We start from the raw sequence: 22,913 nt of genomic DNA on the forward strand, positions 1-22,913 counted from the left end.
TCGTAGGAGTGGTGAAAGTTTTTTTTATTGAGCTCGGCCAATCATATTTATCGGATGCACTTTGCGGCACTCACTCTGTTGCAGGTTTTAAGAGGACAACTAGCTACTAACGGACTGACAAATTTTGATGCCCTTTGGATATGTTACAATACGACGTGAGTACAAAAATTGGGGGAGGGAAGGGTCACCTAGTATTACAACCTATCCAAACGGTCTCCAAATCTGTGAGTCTGTCAGTTGCAAATTGTCCTCCTTAGACAATAATACATACATAATTCTAAAGCCCTAAAAGTATGTGCACTTATAATACATTTGTTGGCACGATCTTGGGTATGTGCAAGCTATGCTGACAGGAAAATATAAAATATCTAAACCAAGAATACTTAATCTTTTTGTAGTCTCTTTCATGAGAATTCTTCCTTTTTATTCAGACATACATAACATACTTATAAATGATGCTGTGTATGTGTGCATGTCTACATATGTTCACTGCTAAGAGCATATTTCTCATTTCTTGGCTCTTTTCCCAGTAATGCAAGTGTTTTAGTCAACGAGGCAGAATCAAAATGGGGATAAGTTGAAAATTGTTTTGTGAATATTATTGGCTTCTGTGAACAGATTAAATAAAACTGAATGTGAGAATCATATGCATAATTGATTTTTTAGGTTAAAAATATGTTTTACGCATGCACATACATAAAGTCTAATCATAATAAGCAATTTAGAATAATCTACAGTAATTTTTCGTCACGTAAAGCCACGTTGAAAATATTAGCAGGGCAAATTAATGGTCGTAGGTACTTTATGTAAATATTGGCCTCTCTGTATGCACATTAGAGAAAGCTAGGTTTTGTCATTCAGGAAGAATAGCTTCCATTTGCAGAAAATTCCATCTGCACACACATATTATTCGTACGGACAACTTTACAAATTCATGTCGTGGATTTGAGTTTTCATCCAAAACTCTTTTACCTCACTACCGACCGACTCAAGTGTTGATGCTGGAATTGGGAATATAAAGAGAAAGTTGGACGTTTGCAGCATCTCATGTCCCTTGAAAGCTACATACAGAGTGCGGCAGATAAAGACGTCTTTGGTAAATCGCAATGACAATCCCCTTTGTATGTTGACATCGACGTCGAACAAGATTCCATCCAAAGTTGTCAGACAATGAATTTGGATTTTGAATTGAGGAAGTTCTGAAGTGCGTACTGATTACAAATGTCGTTATACCTCTCTGTCTATTATTCAAAATCTCCCCTCCTTTTGAAATAGGACAACAAGCAATTCCGATGTTGATACCTTCTTGTCACCATTTTTTGCACTCCATTTCTAGTCTGGCGGGGCTAAAATGGGCTCAGAATTGTCCGTACTCCCGTTGGTCGCAGGTTCTCAATTTACACTTTTCAAAATAAAATTCATGAAAAAAAACTGTTGCTGTTTTGAGGTTACTACAACGTGAGGTAATATAAGTTCATAGAGGAAAAAGGATGCTACTTGGATACACATAGCCAAGTAAAGTAGGTGAAAGCAAATATGAACTTTTGGGCTGGAACAAGTTACATGTCTCTAGCGACGTTAGTTTGAGTGAAAGTGATGAAACAGTGCGCTCGATACCATTCCGTTGTTGCATTTGCTTTTCCAGCTTTCAAAACTCAGGTCGACTAAATGTATCAAGTCCCGACCCGTGTTGTGTCGTTGTTTGGTATGCTTGCAATAACGTCATTTCGCATTATTGTATTGTGCCGTCGTGCTATTTCTTTTTATGCCCCTACACCAATTCGTGTACATTTATTGCAAACCCAAGCTGACGATGGTATGAAAATTCAAGATAAAGCACGATATACATACTCCTCCTGGTGAGAAAAATGATCTTCCGAGATGTTATTGCTGGATCCGGTAGTCAACATTGTAGTGTGCAGCATATGTCAATTCATATACACATGTACATACATACATATGTATTTACCTTGGTATTATTCGTTATAATATTGCGAAACATATTATGTTTATCCAATTATTGTGGTGCACAATTTACCAAGTAATTCCACTTCAGTGTGGATATCTTATTATGTATATGTGCAAATGTGAATGGAACTTTTTCAGTATTCTTGTTCACTTGATTTACACAAACTTTTGGTTTTTGTGTTTGGGTATTCGATGCGAATGGTACATGGCGTCATAAAGTAAACTAAGTTAATAACGTTTAAATATTTAATCTTTTATGAGGAATGAATTACATTTGTAGACGTGAAAATGACATCAGATAATAAAATGGGGTACTGTGTGCATCATTGTGTGTAATTTGTATACAATGAACGTCCGCCTTCTCTACATGCCAATGTTTCAGAAGCTTTAAGTGTACAACACAAAGATCTCCAGATTCGGCGAGACCTATGCAAGTTTCTGAATAATATAACGTACCATAGCACTTTTACTCTATAGGGAAACCTTAAAGTTTCGATTATGGTCGAGTTTTATGGGTTTACGACTGAATTGAGTGCAAGGCCTGGATGCAATAATTAATATTGTAGGTGGTATTCTTCTCAGAGATGATAAAATATCAGCTCCCGTCGCAGAAATGCAATAGGATCCTTTACGACATTAAGCAAAGAAGCAACAAAAGTCAAAATAACGATTTTGTAAGTTTCAATGAAATGTAAATTGCGTTGAATGAACCAAGTTTTTGAAAGAAAGAAAATTGCTTATTTCATAGATGGGCATAGGGATTGACGGATTAATATTGTGGGTGAATAATTCCTTCCCTGCATATTCTCTCATTGCATGCACTTAAATGAAATGCTAGAGTGGTGTGCAGTAGTGCACGAAGGCCATGATTCACGGTGAAAGTTCGCCATTGGGGAAAACAAAACGACGAGTGTTAGATACTTCTTTGTATCCCATCGTTTGTCTAAAGGAGAATACAAAGTGCATTAATTGGTGAATAAATTGTCTTTTGGGAAATGTATACTCTACTCTCGTTCAAAAGTTTATGCATTCAACAAATATGGCCTAGCCAATTTTAGTGCAACTCAAAATAGCCGCACTCAATCAAGTCGTTTGTATTTTCCATAAATCAGTATTTCTGCGTCAGGCAGAAGAGCGTTCTTAAATTATTCAATATTTATGATCCAGGCACGGTGCATCATTCTCCAAAGGTTAATACCGTCCAAGGGGTGTTTTTCGGCCTGAGCGAAAATTTATTTATTTTAATTTAAAGTAAAAACTCCGTTGGTAACGCAAAAATAAGGTAAAAATGCAACGAAAGAGAGAAAGAATAAAAACTGTCAATGCATAGCCCGAGTCAGGACTAATGGAAGCGTTATGTCTGTATGTCTGTTCACACGATAGATCTAAAACGGCTTAACCGATTGACTTGAAATTTTCACCTCTGGAGTCTATTCGAATATGGGCGTTTGACTTTCAATAGGTCTAAATTCTGGCACCTAAAATACAAGTTATCAAAATTGGGCATCAGGACAATTTTGAGGAGTTTTTTTCCCTCTCAACAACTGCTTTCCGTAACACCAGATCCGATTTTTCTGTACTGCGACATATGATTAAAGTTGGAGATCAAGGCCTAATCTAAACCCCACAAAATTCTAGAGGTTCAAAAACAGAGCTTCTTGACTTGAATATGTAGTTTTCTGTAAAGTGTATCACAACCAGAGATTCCTAAGGGCCATCTTTTAATTGAATTGTATATTTGAGATAAATCAAGTGGATATAAAATTTTAAGTCAATCGAGTAAATATTACAAAAACCTAATTATCAATTTGCCGATAGATGGACAAACATGGTTACACGCGCTCGGGCTATTCAAAGTAGTCTGAGAATTCGGGTGAAAATAAGTTGTTAACGACAACAAAAAGGTGGAAAATGGGGTGGATTTTCCAATAAAATACAAAAATCATACCGACTTTGGGGGGTTGGTTTGTGTCGACCCCAGTGGAGCCAAATATTCTTTTTTGAGTATATTATGTAATATGCCCTGAAGTTTGGATGCTAAAAAAAGCTAAACTTGGCTCCACTGGTATCGACCGTAATGAACCCCCCAAAGTGGGCCGGTAAAACATGCTTATCATTTATAAATCTTTAGTACATGCACAAACACTATATATATTTATTAACCTTTTAAAAACGGATTCCACCAATAAGGTGGAGGGCGATTTCGATCTCTTGGCGACGGACTACACCAATAAGGTGTAGGCCAAATTTTTCGCCTTAGCGACGGACTACACCAATAAGGTGTAGGCCAACTTTTTCTCGTTGGCGACGGATTCCACCAATAAGGTGTATGGTTACAGAATTCCGTTGAGACCGGGCTACATCAATAAGGTGTAGGAAAAAATAAAAATAAAATGACCGAGAAAATTTTCTCAGTTCCATTCTTTCCTCCTTATTTGTCGTTGGTTTTTCTTCAAGCCTGAACTAATTTTTTTAGAGTTTAGAGTTGTAGTTGTAGTGGGGGGAGGAACTCGGAGGAAGTACATCAGAGGTCACGCCGCGCCCCCGAAAAATTATCCAACATTGGCGCCGCTAATAAATTGGTCGGCGTTGACCTCTGACCTGTATCATGTTGTAAATATGATACAGTTCATATTTTTTTTAAATTATCACAACGTTTTCTTTAGCTAATATATTCGCAATAGTGTCACCACCGATCGGAACAAGTCGAGAACACTGAAGGACAAAATTATAGCTAATAACTTGTTTAAAATATAAAATGCATCCCAAAATCAGTGTCATCAAATTGATGACATGAATGATGACGATTTATTCGTTTAGTTTATTTTTGTAGTACTATCAAAATCAAATCCGATCTTTTTATCAAAATTAATATCGTGTGTTCATTTGGTTCAGTTGCAATTTCATGTTAAAAATGTATTATGTTCTAATTTTTGTTGTCGAATCAGTTCCAGGTCTCTAATAAATCATAACTGCATCAGTAGAATATTCAAAATCGGTTTGCATTAATTCAGTCCCCAACTGATTTTATCACCGCCCCACAAGTCGGTCTCAATGGTATTCTGCCCCCCAGTAAATCCACCCCCAAATGCAATAGAAACCATTTTTAATTCCGTTTTTAAATGGTATCCAGGTCAAAATTAATTAGTTTTTATAAGGTTAATTATAGTTTGACGCTGCATGTTAAAGCTTCATTTTACAAATGCCTTTTTTAAGTAAAGAGCTGTCCAAGCTGGAACATCGGAATCATTTGTTCTGATTTATGCCTTATTTAAATTTAGAAAATGAAACAATTATACTGGGCATAAAATATGATTTCCTTCATTGTGATTGTAATAATGAGGGATTGCAAATAATTTGCTCCCTTTGGCTGGTCATCAAGTGATTCAACTCAACCTATGTTTTCAAACACTTCCAAACGTCTGTTGTCGCTCAGTCAGTCGTTCCGGAGTCCCCACCACGACTGACGGACACATTTATCCAGCCAGACGTTTATGAGGGTTGTGTAATGGTGCTCATATAGCATGGCTTGTTCTCTCTCCGCCGTTTATCTGGGCACAAGATTTATGTTTGTGCGGAGAAAGTATGTAGGAAGCCCGCAGATGTGGTGGCGGTTGCCTTTTTGGTCCAAATGAATGAAGCATCATGTCGTGATGTATGTGTGCACAACGAGCAAACAACCACACGCGGATCAGGTTTTGGTTAAAAACCTTACTTCCTGTTTTCCACTCGTGCGGGTTCAAAGCAATGCCAGCCAGCAGATTTTAGGCAATCACTATAATGTGAAAGTGCGTTTATGTTTTATGGCATGTTCTACGAGGGCTTAGAAACACTCCAAAGGACATCAGACGAAGATTTATTTCAATATTTTATACAACACAAGACATCAAAAGTTAATACAGCGTGTGGCAAGCAAATTACAGTTTCTTGAAACTTTCTTGGTAAATGATAATATCAGCAAGATCATAAACAGTGTGCCAGCATCCAAAGAAAATGCAAACAAGGATGAATGCAAAAAAGTATAAAATAAATAGTCTTGCTCTAATAAATTGTTTACAGATTATACTCTTTAAAAGATTATTTTTCTAGTGTTTGGTCTTTTTGTAAAACAATATTGCATATGAAGTTTCAAGCTTTACGTAAAAGAAGGTGGCTCTGCTGATGCAGACAACTAGATTATTGTAAAGGAGGCTATGTCCACTTCTGCTTGAGAAAGTTAACAAGAAAATAAAAAAGTTTATTATAATTAAAAAAGTTTTATTTAAAGTTGAATTTCTATTTGTTTAGAGAAGTTCAAGAGTTTTTGAGAGAAGAGGTCGTGTATTGTGCTATTTATGCAAGCGTTATGATTCAATTGAAAAAATGAGTGGTTCTCCTCAACTTGAAATCTTGTTTATTTGATCTCGGTGAACAGCAGCTCAGGAGTAAGTTTGAAAAAATAGCAAATGCTTCAGTTTATGTCGAAATATGAATTTCTTTTCACATTGCACAGTACGTCAAAAACAGAAAGTTATGACACTCCAATTTTTCTTTAACTTACTAACTATAAGCTCAATAAAGTACATGACGATTCTGGAATTAAACCATGCTTGGAAACAAACGATCGTTATCCGTGTGTCGATCAGCCAGCAGAATGGCTAAACCAATAATTGACTAAATTAGTTGTAGAAATTGACTGGCATTGGAGTTTTAAGTGACTAGTCCGCTTTCAGTATGAGTTTAACCTCATTGTTTAGAAATTTGCCAACTCAAGATTGATCAAGCATATATTTTAGACTCTGGATTATTTAAATCCTGTCTCTGAGATGAAAGCCAAAATAATATTTTACTTCAAAATCGTGGGGACAGGAGAACTAAGTTTATAAAATTGGCCTTCTTGGAGGCATATTGTGCGATGGACTGGACATAGCGGATGGGCACTGATTCAAAACATTTCTGAGAAAGCATGCCTTCATTGCTCTGCCAGATGGCCGAATGGTAATGATGGTATCACGGAGAGGAGGAGGCGATGGAATTCAATGAATTTTATTACAATGCAAATGAAGTCTAGCTCTAACTAGGGAGACGATAAATAAGGGGAACTAGTTCAATATTCTGGCGAGACGGAACGTGTCATCGCGTCCATCGTGTTAATATCGAGGAGAAAGCCAATAAAAGAGTATCCAGTTGGGAAAGTGCCAAAGTGCAGGGAAATAGGCTCTGCTTGGTGGTTTGGGTCATTAATTGAAAACGAAATGCATTTCAATGGAATTAGTAATCGGTGCCAATTCGGAAATCGCGTGGTTCATCAAACTCCATTCCGGCATCAAAGAATTTCAAAGAGTTGAACAGAATATGGACGAATAATAATCTCCACCGCGGCGTTTGCGGTTTGCATTCATCCCTAATATTTTTATGAGTTGCGTGTGCATCCTCAACTCCACGACTACTACAACAGGAATCCTTATAGATTTTTTGTACTTTTTCATTTTTTATTAAACCACATGCAGTCTATCTTCTTAAATTTGGAGTTCTTTTGCATCCCTTTGACCGTGTTCGTGAGATATGTACTTGCTACTTACTCTCCAAATTATACTGTTCCATTCACATCATTACTAACAACTAAGAACAAAGCTGCTTGTCATGTTAGGTGTCATGCTTCACAATTTTGTCTGATACTGGACCTTGCAGTGTTAGCTAATAATTTTCTTTAGTAAAAACAGTGTGCACATAAATGAATCAAGTTCTTTTGAGTGAAATGACTTTTGATTTGACAACTAAAAACATCTTAACGAGTCAAATATGATTTTGTAACTTTTGTGTATTTAAGGACGATGCCAGGGGATTCGGCTGGGAACGGTTGGTAAATATATAAGAATTTCGCGAAGAAAGTGGGTGAATATATAGTGAACTCAAAATCAAAGAAAGGAGCAAAAGGACTTGAAAGGGTTTTGCACTTGATGACTGAAATCTGATTAGAGGGGCCTAAAAGCTTCAACTGAAGGAAATGATGGCAATGCTAAATTATGACGACGAGTCGGCGGCCAGAGCAGATCGGACTGAGCAGCCTGAGCCCCTTATCACTTCTTTAATGCGATCATTTTCCTCAACAAGGTTAAAGTGTACTAATGTACAATGCAACACGTACGTACATAATGTGTAATTATCAATATTTTGCAGGAACGGCTTTGTCACACCCGTAATCTGCAATAAGCATGGGATATATTTTAGTTGTAAATAAATCCAAAAACCAGGCTACCAAAAATAAATTAAAGAACCAGAAGCAGATTTTTCAACTTTTGGGTGTGGGCAAACTCGACCACTACGTATGCTTAGACTCTTGGGAGGTGTTTACTTTTTATTATAATTAATGAGATTTTCCACTAGAAAACTCCAGCAATGTTTTGGTATATGTTTTGAGGTTTTAGAGTTAAGTGCATGCAGGCTGGTCTGTTGGTCGTAGTCACTAGAATACGGTTCATGAAGAGATTCGTATTTTAGGAACTTTGAAAACAAACCTAAAAATTCTAATAAATATGACGAAAAAGTTTCAATTTTCAATCAAGGAACTAAATAAGTGTGCAAAAAAGTAATTAGACATTCCAGTACATATCATTGCATTTCAACTAGCCCCTTCGTGTCTCAAGTAGTGCTTTGCTTGCCTATCTGTATATAGTACAATATGCCTAGATTGATAATAATTAGATTACGTAACCCAGTTCATTTGTATTCCACGCATTTTATCGTCCAACTCTGCATGTGTATACATCCGTATTGCAGAGAACATAATAAAGCTTTCCGGAAATCCTCTCCTCTTTCTCGTGACATTGTGAGGCATTGATTACGAACGGAAAAGTGAAGTTGGGGAGATTGAGACTCGCGCAAATAAGGAAGGAGCACAATAACTATCATGAACCCCGACCAGGATGCTAAGCTAAACAGTCGTGGCTGCCTGTCGATGGAACAAAAAGAAGAACATGGGTCAACTCTGCTTTACTTTCTCCTTCCTTTTGCATTCTGCTCCAAATCCGGAGCACCACTAATAACGGGCAGATTGGAGGAGAAAGTGCTCCATGTCACAGAGTCAACAGTCACACGGGACGAAATTACACTGACAGCTCCACTTTACCCTCCTCCTCCTCCTCTTCCTCTCTGGCTCTCTAAGCAGCAGCCACAACCACTTCATTCTGCTGCATATTATGTAGTGCACATGGGATGGAAGAAGATGAAACAATGCAGTATTAAAGTAGCCAGGGTGTTGGTAAACAGGAGATTTTCTCCGCTTTCTCTCATAACAGCCGTTGGAAGTGGGGATCTCCGTCGCCGTAATGGAGACAGGATTGGTTGTGTAACTAAAGAGGAAGGCTACAATCCATGAGGAGGTTGCTTCTCTGCCAATAACACTATTGTCCGAACGAGAGAGTGGCGGCGGTGGAGGGCTTCTCATGTGTCCGTTTGTGTTGCCAAGCCGTGTCATCTATTTTAGCCCAGTCAGAGACCTAAGCTTCTTTTAACGATATGGAATTAAGGAGTCCTCCTTGAAACCAAAGAAATAGGCTCCTAACTGCCTGCTGGATGGACTGATCGTGAGGAAAGTGGAACTGAATTCAGTTCCATTTTCATTTCCTGATCTTCTTGCCACCAGCCAACTCGACCTCCTGTGTCTTCCTTTCCCTTATTTGCCCATACAGATCCCACCACTACCGCTTTCGAGTAGGTCCTACGAATGTATGTATGGACAACTACCCTGAATGTGCAGCCCAGTTTTTTATTCCATTTTTTTGCAGGGGTATGCTTTCTCTTCTAGTTGGGCGAGGGAGTCAGGAAAAAACGAGTGCGGAGAGTCCTTGTGACAGTCTACTAAACATACGAGTAGGAGTTGCGGTGTCCGTCCTTCTGGTCTTACTTATTTCGTCCTAATAAGACTTGTTCATTTCTCCCTCCTTCTAACAAGATTTCCCTTTTACTTAACTTTATTGGACTCAATTGGTTGACCTTTTTTATTTTTTTATTTTTTGCCATTTAGCACAGTAGCATTTTACAGTTGTGGATTTTAATAGGGTTCAATTTACAGTTTCCTTTTACGTACAATTCAGAACAACATATAACTTGCAGTTGTCTTGTACAACTTTGGGGTCAATGTTTAGAAAATGTGTCTTCATACCCAGTGTTTTCATTTTTGAAGCGGAAACTATCTGAAATCGTAGGAAATTATATGATACTCGTATTAGGTTGAATGAACCTTCGAATGAATTTCGAAATTTAATTGGAAACTCACCTTTGGGACGATGTATAAATTTGGGCATTTTATTTTTCAACGCACGAACAACATCTCTCTTGCAGACATAAATAATGAAAATGGCGACAGCTTGAAGAATATTGAAAATATCAAAGACAGCCCAGTACCACGTCAGAAGAGGGCCACTTTCGTACCACGTAATCAACTCGAAGATTCTGGTAACGCCCATTGTAAAAAACAACTTTCCAAACAACTGGATTCTACACAAACGGAAAATTCTTTGTTACAGATTAATGTGTTTCGTTAGTTCTCACATTTAGCGTATATTTTTAAAAGTAGCTGTTAAACGGCCGTACGATTGGTGTTGCCGTTCTTGTATCCGCTTAACGGCCACGAGAGTCGTCGTCTCGTGCTTGCACAAGGAGTAGGTTGTCACCACAAAAAATATCAAATTGCACAGAAGCAAAGCCGAGGCTGGGAAATAAAGATAAACGCCTAAAGATAATTGTTTGATCTCACAGCTCTCTCGGCCGTAGGCTGGTAACGGAAGAGCTATATCAGCGCAGTCATCCTCCACTGGCGTTCTGTGGTCATTGTATCATTTCAGCTTGTTTTATCACTGTTTGATGGGCAATTAGCCTTTCATAGGACACTTACTCGTAGTTAAAATGAATCACAGTCGACACAGCTACACTCAGGATAGGAATTCCCCAACCAAAAATCGAATATTTGAGGTACTGATTCCAAAGTTTAGTTTGTTGTAATTGGTAGTCCAGCCTCACGATTGGCCTGATTTTTCTGTATTTGCCCAAACATTTATCAATTAAGCATTGAATGGACCCTATTTCCGCAGTTAATCTACATACCTAAATGTCCACCAATGTCCTACGTTCATCATTGTAAGCCACAAAAATGAGGAGAGCGAGAATAGGTGAGATGCAATGCCTATCAGTAAAATTAAGTTGATTTACAAAATGTCTCAGAATCTCGCATTATTCTCAGGATATATTGAAGTACATAGATGCAAATGTATTACCAATTGCGACACAAGGAGTGGACTTTAGAACTTCATCCGAACCATAATATCGAATCAAATGCGCCAACCCCAGAAAGATGTACATGAAGAACATGGAGCTGGCGTAGGACACGACGGTCAGACCGTGAATATTTCTTTTCTCCTTCAACGTCAGATAGACCAGAACGGTCAAAAATGAGAAGAATGAGGACCCAATCATTACGTTCCCATATAAAAATGATAGTGGACCGATTATCTAATTAATAAAAATTACTTCTCTAATTAATGTTCAATGGCTATTTAACTAATAAAAGATTCAATTAATCCTGTATAAATATTTAGAACTACCGGTGGCTGGTATAGGTGCTCAGAGCAAGTAACGAGGAATGTTTGCCCCTCCTCATTGGAGAAATCCAGTGGGGATCCAAAGTCGACCGCCCCATCGATGCAATAATGCTCCGTTTTGAGAGTGTAGCACTTCCTGTTATTTTCCTTAAGAAATATTGGATGTCCGTCAGAGAGAAGGATTGCTTTTCCATCTTTCCTGTACATAACGACCCCGTCTTTTCGGATGTGGAAGCTGCGTGGTCGGTGTGATTAAAATTAATGATATGATAACACGACGAAATTGAAATTTAGAAATGGAGCCTCGCAATTAATATTACTTATTGCGATTGAAATTGTGTGGCACGTACTCTGCAGGAAAATATTTTCGCCCTGTAGAGTTGGACAAATAGTCAGCAAAAAGATTTCCGGATGGGAATATTTGCGTGATATTCTCTTGACAATAGTACTTGAAGGTTCGAGGAAACTTGATGGTGAAATGGGGACGAGGAAGACTTGTCCCCTCTTGTTCACCCACTTTGTTGGACATGTCATGATAAAATATGGGGGAATACAGGGTAGAATTTGATTTAAGACATTTTCTTTTCTTGAAGCTGTAAATCTCATCTGGGTCACAACACAGATTTATGCATGGTCTTTCTTTCGAGCATTCCGGTTCACAAATCTTAACTTCAACAAATTCACCTGTTAGCCTGTCAACAGAAGGTTTTAAAAAGCCATAAATATATTTGTGTTTCCCTCTCGTATAATGTTGACTATTAAACACACCCATTTATACAATACTCTTGGGGACTGTAGAATTCGTTGTTGTAGCCGAAATATCCATTTCTCAGAAATCGAGTACGATTTTGATTTTCAATTGATTTTACATCAAGTATGACGAATTTATTTCGACTGCTAGGACATTCAGGCACATTCCAGTAAAATCTATATTGGGGATACGGTTGCAAAATTATTCATGCCACAGACATGATTGCATATACATAAATACGTTCATATGCATATAGCCATATTTATATAACTATGATTTATTTATTTTTATAAATACAAGTACCGTTCCCGAGTTGAATTAGCACCAGGTTGCGAGTTTTGAGTTAGGGTTTGAGATAAAATTGAAATCACATTATTCCGCTTGACAATTTTGCTGTCACACTGGAACGTTTTAACTCCAGAGTTCAAATCACAGCAAACTGGGAATTCGCTGCGGATGTCAGGGTTTCCTGGTAAAATATGTAAATCTTCTTTCATCTGCATGTCCCAGTCCCATAATGCAGTTAAATTCTCCTCCCCTTCATCCCACCAGGTAGAGTTCAAAGTATCCTTGCTCGTCGTGTTGTCATTGAATAAAGGCAGCAGTAAAATAAGTTGATTTATAAAATGAAAATACATTTTACATAGAAATTATATGCCGTACAGAAAGATGATTGTGTTCGAATTGCACTATTGCCCTTACTGATGCGAGGATAGATTTTATGGTAAAATCTTGTGTGAATAGTGCACAATAATATTTCTGAAAAAAATGACGGTTAGCGGTTGAACTTGTCTTCCGATCCAGTTTGGTGACCTACTTTATACATATGAGTCATATAAATATGTATGTTGCAGCGTTGTCGGCGTTCGAATGATATTTCAACCGTGATGCATACACGACTGAACATTAGAACTCATAGAAGTTTGATTCCATTTGCAATGGGAAAGCTTTTAGTTTAAAGTGCAGCAGTAATTTTATCGCAGAATTGCATTGGATCATCAGAAATGAATGCAGAAAGCAGAGCACTACACACTGATTGACTTTCCTTGTCCTGTCTTTACATTTCCTTCGCCTATTTTCCGATTCACCGAGTCCGCAAAGCGTGGCAAACAATGGATCAAAATCAGTTATAGAACTGCCCATGCAGGCTGTGACGACGAAGTGAAAGAGAAGCGAATGACGAGGATAAAACAATGTCCGTTTTTGATTGAATGATTAAAGTGGTTTTTGGATCAATTCCTACGCAGTTGAATCCCACGCTTTCTCTTCCTACTCATTGGAAGAAAGTGTAGAAAGAAGTTCACACGTATCAGGTGCTGAAAAGAGTGAGGTGAGTTCACTGAGTTGCTTTGCTGTGATGCAATATGTAGCGGCCTGCCTCTTCATACCATGGCTTTTATTACTAAAACTCTGTTTTTCCATCAACATTATTTCCGTTCTTCTCTTTACGACCATGTGTGACGGAGTATATAGAATGGGACCCATGCAGTCATGTTACATTTCTATTTGACAAGATCCAACAAATCAAATCACAGTCTAGGATGAAACTGAAAGAGAAACGTAATCAATAACACGGTCGATGTACGAGACGTTTTGCTGCGGTAATGCAATGTGGCAAAAGTGTTGAGGAAATACAATTGTTGACATCAATAACAAATAAATCGAGGACTAGAACGGTTGTATTTTTCTTTGAAACAAACGTCTCAATATTTGTCATCTTTTTAGTTTGTCAAACAAGTTTGTCTTGTTCTAACCTTTTTTAGTATCACATATCGGCATGTTCTATTATTTCGAGAGTTTACGTTGCGTGTTGTAGTCCATTCTACGATGAGTTGACTTGATAGGTCGGAGATAATAATTTGGTTTGCTTTGTTTCCAACCAAAGTTTTACGGACCATGGCGGATGGTTATAGCTCTTCTTTCGATTGAGTCCAATGACCACGTTGCAAGAAAGTGAGGCTAGATTTTTCAGCGGCTAGTATCAACGCCAAGGTACATGGGAAACCATCAGCCAGTAATGCAATTTAACACCATACCGTATACAACTGTATCCCAACAATTGCGTAAGTTGCTAAAGTTAGACATTGGAAGGAGGGCTGATTGATGCCGTAACTTTCACCACTCCAGGTGCACACATAAGTTAGTACTTGGAAGGAGATGCTCAATCAAACTCATGTTGACTAACGAAAAACGCGAAACCTCGGGTGATGAGATGCGATATGCTAAATAAAAGTAACCAATTTTTGCATTAGGAATATTACGAGAGCGTTTGTTACGAGAGCGGCAAAAGTGGAGAGTTATTTAATATCTGTGTTAACTGAGCTCCTGCAAATTAACAAATGAGAAACATATGTATGTATTTAAGAATATTCACGTTGCGAGTTTAACCCGTGATAATAACGTTTGAATTAGTGGATTGAATGTGGTTTTTGAGTTATTAATGCAAGACTGCGATAATGATCAACGTAATCCACACGTATAAGAATTATGCCACCATATAATATTATTATTAGATATTATTATGCAGGATTTATTATGGACCATTACTCCATAGCGGTTGGTATTAACGGACATTGTTGCGCAATAATGTACGTTGCGTTGTTCAGCCAAGCGGAATACTAAAGTGTAATGTGTGTGGTGTAATCAGGAGGCGAAAGTAATCGGAACATTGTACATGATGTGACCAGCATTCTATTGAAATCAAGTTTATTGAAACTTTGAGTCATTTATTTCAGTAATAAATGGGCCCTGACTCACTTTGGAGAGAAAGTAACGCTTGCACCATGGCTCGTTGGATGGTAAAGCACCACTGAATGAAAATCCAATAGAACTCGAGTTTAGTTAGTCTGTCATTTTATTTATGTTGGCGAAACTGCAAAACTACCAACGCGGATTATTATTAGGGTATGACAAATATTTGGTGAGAGAATGGCTGGTTATTGGAGAGGCAAGAATTGAGTTTCTCTCCGTAAATCGTCGGGTTTTGTTTATCTTTGAAATATATTAAAGTAAAACTTTGTTCGGAATATGAAAACTGATGCAGGAAACGTTGGTTGACAGCTCTGTATGCTCATAATTGTACCCTTTACTCGTTCAACGCCGTTGACAGAACAAATGAACCCACTGGGTATTTCCAGATGGTTGTCAGCTCAGAAATTATAAATTGTTCTGCATATTATATTTTTGCTGTTGTGTATTTTACAATTGTTTAATAATTGTAAACAAACTGTAAACTATTTTAAAATTAGGAGAATTGTGGTTTGAATTTTTTATTCGTTTCGATTTTATTGAAGGGATCTTGTCAATTGATTTTAAACAAGTTTGATACACTAAAAGATTTATGTAATTGCATGTTATGAAATAGTTGACAGGAGTGAAGAGAATCATTATGATTAGGTTTTCTGGTTCAACTTGGACAGTCAACGATAAAATAAATTCGGATTACTCTTGACGGCGATGATGGTCTCCCTGCAAAGTACAATCTATAAGCACTACTACTACCTACATTCACTGCTAGACTGCTGGTTGGTGCTGCTGATCACATAAATTTTCTCCTTTATTTTCTCTCGTGCGTGTGTTGCGGGGAAAGTAAAGGGTTGATGTGGGTGGAAGAGAGAGAGATGGGAACGGGATCGCTTGATTTTGCTTGGAATTCTGTTAAAGTGAGCCACAAGGAAAGAAATTCAAATTCCTTTCCTTGTGGCTCACTTCAGCCCAAATATGATGGTTTCAGCTGTCCTCGCCCTTCTTCCTTTACTTTTCGTCAAACTATGCCCAGCATTAGAATTACCACGGAACCCACTCACCCTCCTTTCTTTCCACCTCCAAAGTCCATGAATGGGCGCAGACGGCGGGCCAAACATTCCTTTCCCATAATAAAGCCGTTCATTTCGTAATAGTTCCCTTGATGGGTTGGGCTGAGGGCAAAGATGAAATCTTTGAGCCGTTGTCTCTTCATTACTCTAAATTGCTTTATGGGCATTGCAACGACTTCCATCATAATTCCTTTTATATTAATACCGTGTAATAATGATGTAAGGAATTCCTGTGATTCTGGATAACGCGCAGATTGCATGTCACCTTTAGTTCCTTTGTGCTGGTGAGACGGTGGTCACCCGTTCATATAAGTAGTTGATGATATACAGATATGTACAAGTCAAGTTTATACAATTTTAACAGGAGAAAGTTGAATTTGGATTTGTAAAATCGGGACACGGTATAAGTACATATTGCACACCCATTGTGGGACAACGTGTATGATGCTCCAGGGTGATATTTTATTTTGATGCTGATCTGACCTTGTATGTGCACGTATGCGTGTATGCCGGTAAGACATACGTAAGCAATGCATTAAACAAAAAATGAGTGCAACGTACACGATACTTCATTTTTATAATAACAGTGACATTTAATGGTCCAACTGGGAAATTGGGGATGAAGGCCCGTAGCTCATTTAACTTTTATTTGCTGACCCACAGTACAAAAATAAGTAGAAAGCATTTCCAGGACCAAACAAAGTATGTCATCGCATGGTTGTGGTACAGCTCGGCTGGGTTTTCACCTGTCAGGGGATTTAAATGAGAGCATTTAGTTTCATGCGGTTACTTACAAAATACAAATATATCAACCCGGCTCAACCATCACCAATCATAATTAAAGCCAAATCCAACACTACCATTGATTTACTACACACAGTTTACACACTCCACGATTTGGGTTGTACATACATACATGATTCAGCAAAATTACGCAAGTGCATGAGTCAACACATTGCCAACAACCCCAACGAACCTAGCTCAAATATTTGAAGTACTGATGACAAGTGAAAGTACCACCTATTTGCTTAATGGTGGCCGATAGCTGATGGGGCATACGGTATCCCCACTCACAGAAGAACCTTATATACATTTATGACTTTTTGTCCAACACACAACACAATTTGGAATGATTTTTTAACAGCGAAATACATACTTTAATGTGGCAAAAGAGATATTTATTTTGTGTTATAAAAATTTATCCAAACGACTTTCACCAACCTCAACCCAACTTGAAAACATTGCCTCATTCAATCCATCTTGTGTTTACATACCAATAAAATAACGAACCCGCACCAGGGATTTTTGAAAGGCTGCCAAAATAATTTAAAAATAACACCTCACGGCTTAAAAAATTCATCCATCTCTTTCAAGAAATAATAGTTTTGTCGTGTACCGGTGTTTGAGTTTCAGGTTGTTTGCATGTGAGTGAGGAAAAAAGTTTGGAGAAAAGTGCCCAAAGGAGCCCATTATTATGTCACATTATTTCAGAATCTCGGGCACGCTATGTGTAACATTAGCAATATAAATATTTCTCTGTATAGACAATGTCTATGTATGTACGTATGTTGGGTGCGTAGAGTAATAGGCACATGTATAGCAATGGCATATAATGTACCAAGGGCCATATGACGGAAGTTTTGTCGTTTGCCTGGAGCCAAACTTGTCGACACTACAGAAATGAATTGTTCTTTTTTATTTGCTCTATCCTTCAACTTTCTCCCAGAATCATCATTTCCTAACTTGTAGTAAAGTTAATTTCATGTCTCAAGTACGAGGACAACTAATTATGAATTCCATCCCATCACCCTCCACGGAAAATCTTGGCTCATGGCTTGTGTCGCGTAGTCGTCGGGGTGCGGCAGTTCTTATTAAGCAAAAACGCATCAATCATTTTTGTTGATTCTTTTTCACAGCCCATTGCCTTCAAACGAGACACTTTAATTAAACAGGTAAAATTGAGTGCCAAAATCACCGAGTTATGTGTTGACAGTTTATTTTTGCCGTTCAGAACGGTTAATTTCCAGAGTTGGTCGGCCCTCGAAAAGTTCAGTCATGAATACGTGTACATATTTACGTACGTAGGTATATGTAAATAGGTACAAATATACATATGCGCATATTTTTATATATATTTACTAATATGCATGTCTACGTAAATAAATCCAGGTCACTAAATTTAGGACATTCTGGATTGTATGTATGTATATGAAATTCAACTTGAAATTTGCAGAGTGTGTGTATATGTATATGTATATCAACATAATTTTGGAAGCCTGAGCAAGCTTATCACTATTAATATTTAGTGAGTAACACGGCTGACTCAGCACTTGTGGCTTAATCTGGAAGAAAATTAGTGGTATTGTGGCAGTTATTACATAAATTTAGGTCTTAGTAGGATTAAAGAGTTGACGGAATTAATCCCCACTGAGGTTCTCCAGAGAATTGGGACATGACAGTCAAAATCACCAATGCAGTGGTTCTGTCTCTGTGTTCAAAACTTGACGGAACTATTGCGGCCACAAGTTTAAATGACACAACCGAGATTTCTACATGATTCACAAGTTCTAATCGCAACCACTTCAACTTTGAACAACAGCCATGTTGACAAGAGTTTAATGTTCGCTTCAAAAACAACTAAATAAGTTGAGTGCAAGTTGTTGGGCTGTGGATTTGACGAGTCGAGTACAAATGAATACGTACGTGTATACGTAGAATTTCATTAAAATTGAGAATTCAAGTGTTCAATGTAAATGAAATACCATTAAGGATGTGGACGGTGACACTGGCATTATGCGGTGGGGCTGAAAAAATCAAAGTGAGTTTCAGGATAATAAGTTAAATGTTATAGACAAGTATTAGTAGATATTCAATTCTAATAAATACGTGCTTGTGGGAGGGATGAGGTGTTCCACCTTCTCCGCCCCACTCGCACACATCACCATCCCTTCCGAGAGAATGCCACGTATGAATTAATATTAATATTAATATGAATTAAATTAATACCTGAACAGAGATATGATCCTGGTGGGCATAAAAATAGATAGACTTGGATGCCTTTAAGTTATACCAATACATATTATGAACTGAAATTCTCACCAATGTCCTTCCGAGTAATTCTGGCCTAGAAACATTTTGTCAAAAGTTTAGTTAAAATGTGCAAAAAACTATTAAGTACACGTGGATAGCAAGCAAGATAGAACGGTGAGGTAAAAACAGGGATGCAATCGTAAGCACAACAATGCTAACTGATTAATTTTGACTGCTTACCACATTCAGAACGCTTTTGGCTGACTCTTGGTCAGTATTCATTTCGGTTTTAATACTTACGCCTCCTCGACTCACATCGTGGTTACTAATGATTATTTATATTATTATTATTTTTATATTATATATATATTATTTATAATTACAACTCACAGCAGATCAGAGTTACGGAACCAACTCACCGATCTGGACTTTAGATTATTCACTGTAAAACCACAAACCAAACCGTGCACGTTTCTACCATTAATCAAAAATATATATGTATATATATGCAATATCACATAAGTCATCGTAACCGCAGGCCGACGAAAGGATATATCAAATCAGTATGTCATCAAACAAGAATAATCAACAGAAATTGAGAAATTACGAAACAATTTAAATCATTAATGCTGAGCTTCCCTTAATTGCACAGTATTTAAATAGGCCTTAATCACCCAACGATTAAGGACAGAACCTGTCGGGACAGAGTATGCCATGTAAACCAGGAATTCATGTTTCAAATTGCTCTTCAACATCATAATGGTTCATTAAACTGCCTAATTTCATCCTCTACATAGCAGCCTTCACAATGCTCCATATAAATAAATTGGAATAGATTTATCTATAAATTACAGGATAGTCTGCCCGTGCTGACACTATCGGTAATTATTTTGCTCGCACCACTATTCCCATTTCTGGATGCCACAAGCAGTCAACATTCAAGTCAGCCCACTTCCCAGTCTGCCCGGATCGTTTTCAACTATGTGAGTGAAAGTCTTCCTGGATGGAGGAGGAAACCACTAATTAAACGCTGGCCATCAACATGTACAAATAAACGTGCCCCACACAGAGTGTGCTACCCACTACGTACGTATAATGATAGTCTCTCCACCATGATGCCTCTTACAAACCCCTTATCGTCGCAATTATTACCTTTCCGCTATCTCCAAACAGCTACATACAACTAAACCACATTTATTCGCAACACAGCGTAATGCAGTCCATTTAATGACGTATAGGCATATACAAACTTATAGATTTACAAACGGACATCTAACCCCTGCTGGTTCGTCAAGTCAAGTATTCTATTTCACAGGACAATGCAAATGCAAATTGAAAAATTACATTTGAGCCGTAGATTATTACTTGTGTTGTATGCATTGCTGCTACAGCGTACATACTTTCTGCGCCTGATTTTGCACCCCCAACATTGTGGTAGATACAAAAGCAGAGGAGGAAATGGGAAACGGAGAAAGTCGAGGAAATGGGTGCAAGAGCGTGAGAGCACTTTTGAGAAGAGGGTTGCGATACTATTTCCAACGAGGCACTTCTCCTTGTGTACTATATCTGCATACACATGTACGTGCCTTCGTGTTGGGTTACCCTGTCTCCTTCCTAAGATTATTATGTAACGCTTCAGTGGATTCCTTCATTCAAATCGTTCAACTCAAACGGCTCCACTCTTCTTCTTGCAGCCGTTTCAATTCCAGCCAAGCAACCTCCTCTCGAACCAAACACTCCATCTCCGATCCACTTCACTCCATCCAACAACGACCGTCCAAGAATTCGAACTCGTTGGATTGGATTCTTGTGTGACGGAAGAGAATTCATTAACATTCATTTCATTAATAATACTCTAATGCCTACTGATGTCTTGTTATTAGTCACATTAACATTAGCAATCTCCGAGAGCAGCAGTGGAAGCTTTTTCCTCCACGAACAAGACAAATCTCACTGCAAAACTTTGCGATGGGAAAGACAAGAGAGATGCTTTGATTTGATTTTCATTTACTTTGTTCTAAACCCTTATCCACGAACCACAACAACAACTCGAGACAGATGGTTTCGTGTCCTAATGCATCAACTTGTTACAAACAGGAAGGGCACATCTGGGCCTGTGAAATTCTTCCAACTTTCTAAATTAATCTAAACTAAGTACACATTTTCTGATTCCCTGCATAGTTGAATTGTACTCGAGCTTGTTGTGTGACAGACGTCTGATTGGAGATGTCGAGAACGGACAAACGGACGGATGGATGGAGACCAAACAATTGAAGGAAGGAAGGAATAACGGAATGGCGTTGAATCAAATTCAAGTAAAGTTTACAGCCTTAAAATTAAAAGTTCCGATAAGCACGCCCTTCCTGCCCACGTGGATATCTAAGCACCTCAGAAATGGTGCAGGTACATACGTACGGCAAAGGGATTTAGCGAAACAAAAAATGAAACTTGATGTATGTGAGTTAGCTTTAATCCGTCTGGTCATGGCGTATTATGCACGAGATATTCAAGTATATGTACTGTATGTAGTGAGGAAAATTCGGTAAAGAATTTGCAGCAAAATAATTTTACGGAGTAAGCCTCAATCTACACTTAATCTGGGCGGATGAAATTATTTCATGCTGTCGGCTGGTCGGTGTGAGCAGTTTCATGGAGGAATTTCCATTTAGCAGAAATAGGTCGTTTCTCATATAATATAAAAGTGCGTGGTAGAATAGTGGGAGAGGCAGACAGGCAATCACTGCACTGTGGCCTAGGAAGTTGGTTGGTAGCACTGGTGAAAGCCCACTCTCCCAGATTACTCGAGACTCACCTATACAAACGAGCTGCAGCGTGGAACCCTCCTATAAAAAAAACAAGAATTAAGGTCTACAAATAATTATTTAAATGATGACCATGGACAAAAAAACTTGAGTTGCTCAAGTTTCTACAGCAGACCCCGGAAAGCCATGTCATACGTATGTACATATGTGCATGCGAATAAAAACAATTTTTTGTAACCTTATAATGGACGTCATGAATCCTTTCTCCTCTCGAGTTTACTACGATAAACACTTCCGGCGCTGCAAAAACAAATTAGCCTTTTCCATTAAATCTGAAATGGTCCTTGTCCACATGTGACACCTCCTCAGGCTACACCGTTTACCCCACTTGCTAGAAAACGAAATCGAGCACGGGGGACATAAAAAATTGGACGCGCAGGTACATAAATAAATTATATCCTTGATTTTGAATTTCAGAGGGATTTGACTAGTAGTATGTGCGCCTTATTCTACAATGCGGCTCAGTTTAACTTGATTTATGAAGAAACTGGTTCCTGTTGAAGGTGTCGTACGTACGTACGTATAAAATCGGATGCAGTAAATGCTGGGAACGAAATAGAAAATAAAATTGTTATGTAATAAGAGTTCAAATTAATTTTCAGAAAGTATCCAATCTACTTGCGGCGAATTGCCATGAATAATGGCAGGATTACGTTCACCAGCATTCAATTTAAACTCCACATATAAGAAGCGCAATAAAAGAACTAGAGCGAGGCTACTCATCTGCTAGAGAAGAAAGGGAACATTTTGAGCATAAGTTATAAAATATTTTAAAGGCTTTGGTAATTTCATGATAAAGAAAATGATAAATGATTCATGAATCTAAAGTAAAAGTCGCTATATATTATATGACGGTGGCTTTACGTTAAGTTGACTCAAAGACCAGTTTCTCATGAAAATGACAAAATAACGATCAGCATTGACCCGGAAATAAGTCCGACCTAAGATA

General features: G+C 38.0%; 2 protein-coding genes across 3 annotated transcripts in view; both read right to left on the minus strand.

Annotated features, from left to right (window-relative positions):
- Positions 1 to 9,937: 9,937 nt before the first annotated feature.
- On the minus strand, positions 9,938 to 12,986 carry LOC110842260. Its single transcript, XM_035857004.1, has 10 exons — positions 12,601 to 12,986; positions 12,315 to 12,473; positions 11,897 to 12,238; positions 11,550 to 11,781; positions 11,223 to 11,457; positions 11,053 to 11,131; positions 10,844 to 10,984; positions 10,543 to 10,770; positions 10,226 to 10,446; positions 9,938 to 10,142 (listed from the first exon to the last, which is right to left on the minus strand). Exons 1-10 carry the CDS (start codon positions 12,933 to 12,935, stop codon positions 10,084 to 10,086), a joined length of 2,031 nt encoding a protein of 676 aa, XP_035712897.1. The 5' UTR covers positions 12,936 to 12,986; the 3' UTR covers positions 9,938 to 10,083.
- A 3,694-nt stretch (positions 12,987 to 16,680) lies between these two features.
- Positions 16,681 to 22,913, minus strand: part of LOC110841884 (zwei Ig domain protein zig-8) — a 34,567-nt gene continuing 28,334 nt past the window's right edge. For both annotated transcript variants that reach the window (XM_022087583.2, XM_035857011.1), the window contains 8 exons: positions 22,143 to 22,204; positions 21,955 to 21,985; positions 19,533 to 19,584; positions 19,383 to 19,467; positions 19,212 to 19,236; positions 19,119 to 19,136; positions 18,875 to 18,916; positions 16,681 to 16,858 (listed from right to left, as the gene is read on the minus strand). In XM_022087583.2, coding sequence (XP_021943275.2) covers positions 16,758 to 16,858; positions 18,875 to 18,916; positions 19,119 to 19,136; positions 19,212 to 19,236; positions 19,383 to 19,467; positions 19,533 to 19,584; positions 21,955 to 21,985; positions 22,143 to 22,204 — 416 coding nt within the window. In that variant the 3' untranslated portion in view covers positions 16,681 to 16,757. The remainder of the gene's footprint in view (positions 16,859 to 18,874; positions 18,917 to 19,118; positions 19,137 to 19,211; positions 19,237 to 19,382; positions 19,468 to 19,532; positions 19,585 to 21,954; positions 21,986 to 22,142; positions 22,205 to 22,913) is intronic.

Source organism: Folsomia candida, unplaced genomic scaffold (assembly GCF_002217175.1).
Source record: "Folsomia candida strain VU population unplaced genomic scaffold, ASM221717v1 Fcan01_Sc001, whole genome shotgun sequence".
Lineage (NCBI taxonomy): Eukaryota > Metazoa > Arthropoda > Collembola > Entomobryomorpha > Isotomidae > Folsomia > Folsomia candida.

Coding starts and splice junctions, on each gene's coding strand:
- LOC110842260 (XM_035857004.1), bottom strand. CDS start 12,935: ATGTATTTTCATTTTATAAATCAACTTATTTTACTGCTGCCTTTATTC. Junction 10,985..11,052: donor GGACATTGGTGGACATTTAG/GTATGTAGATTA, acceptor GGGCAAATACAG/AAAAATCAGGCCAATCGTGA. Junction 10,447..10,542: donor CAAGAACGGCAACACCAATC/GTACGGCCGTTT, acceptor CCGTTTGTGTAG/AATCCAGTTGTTTGGAAAGT.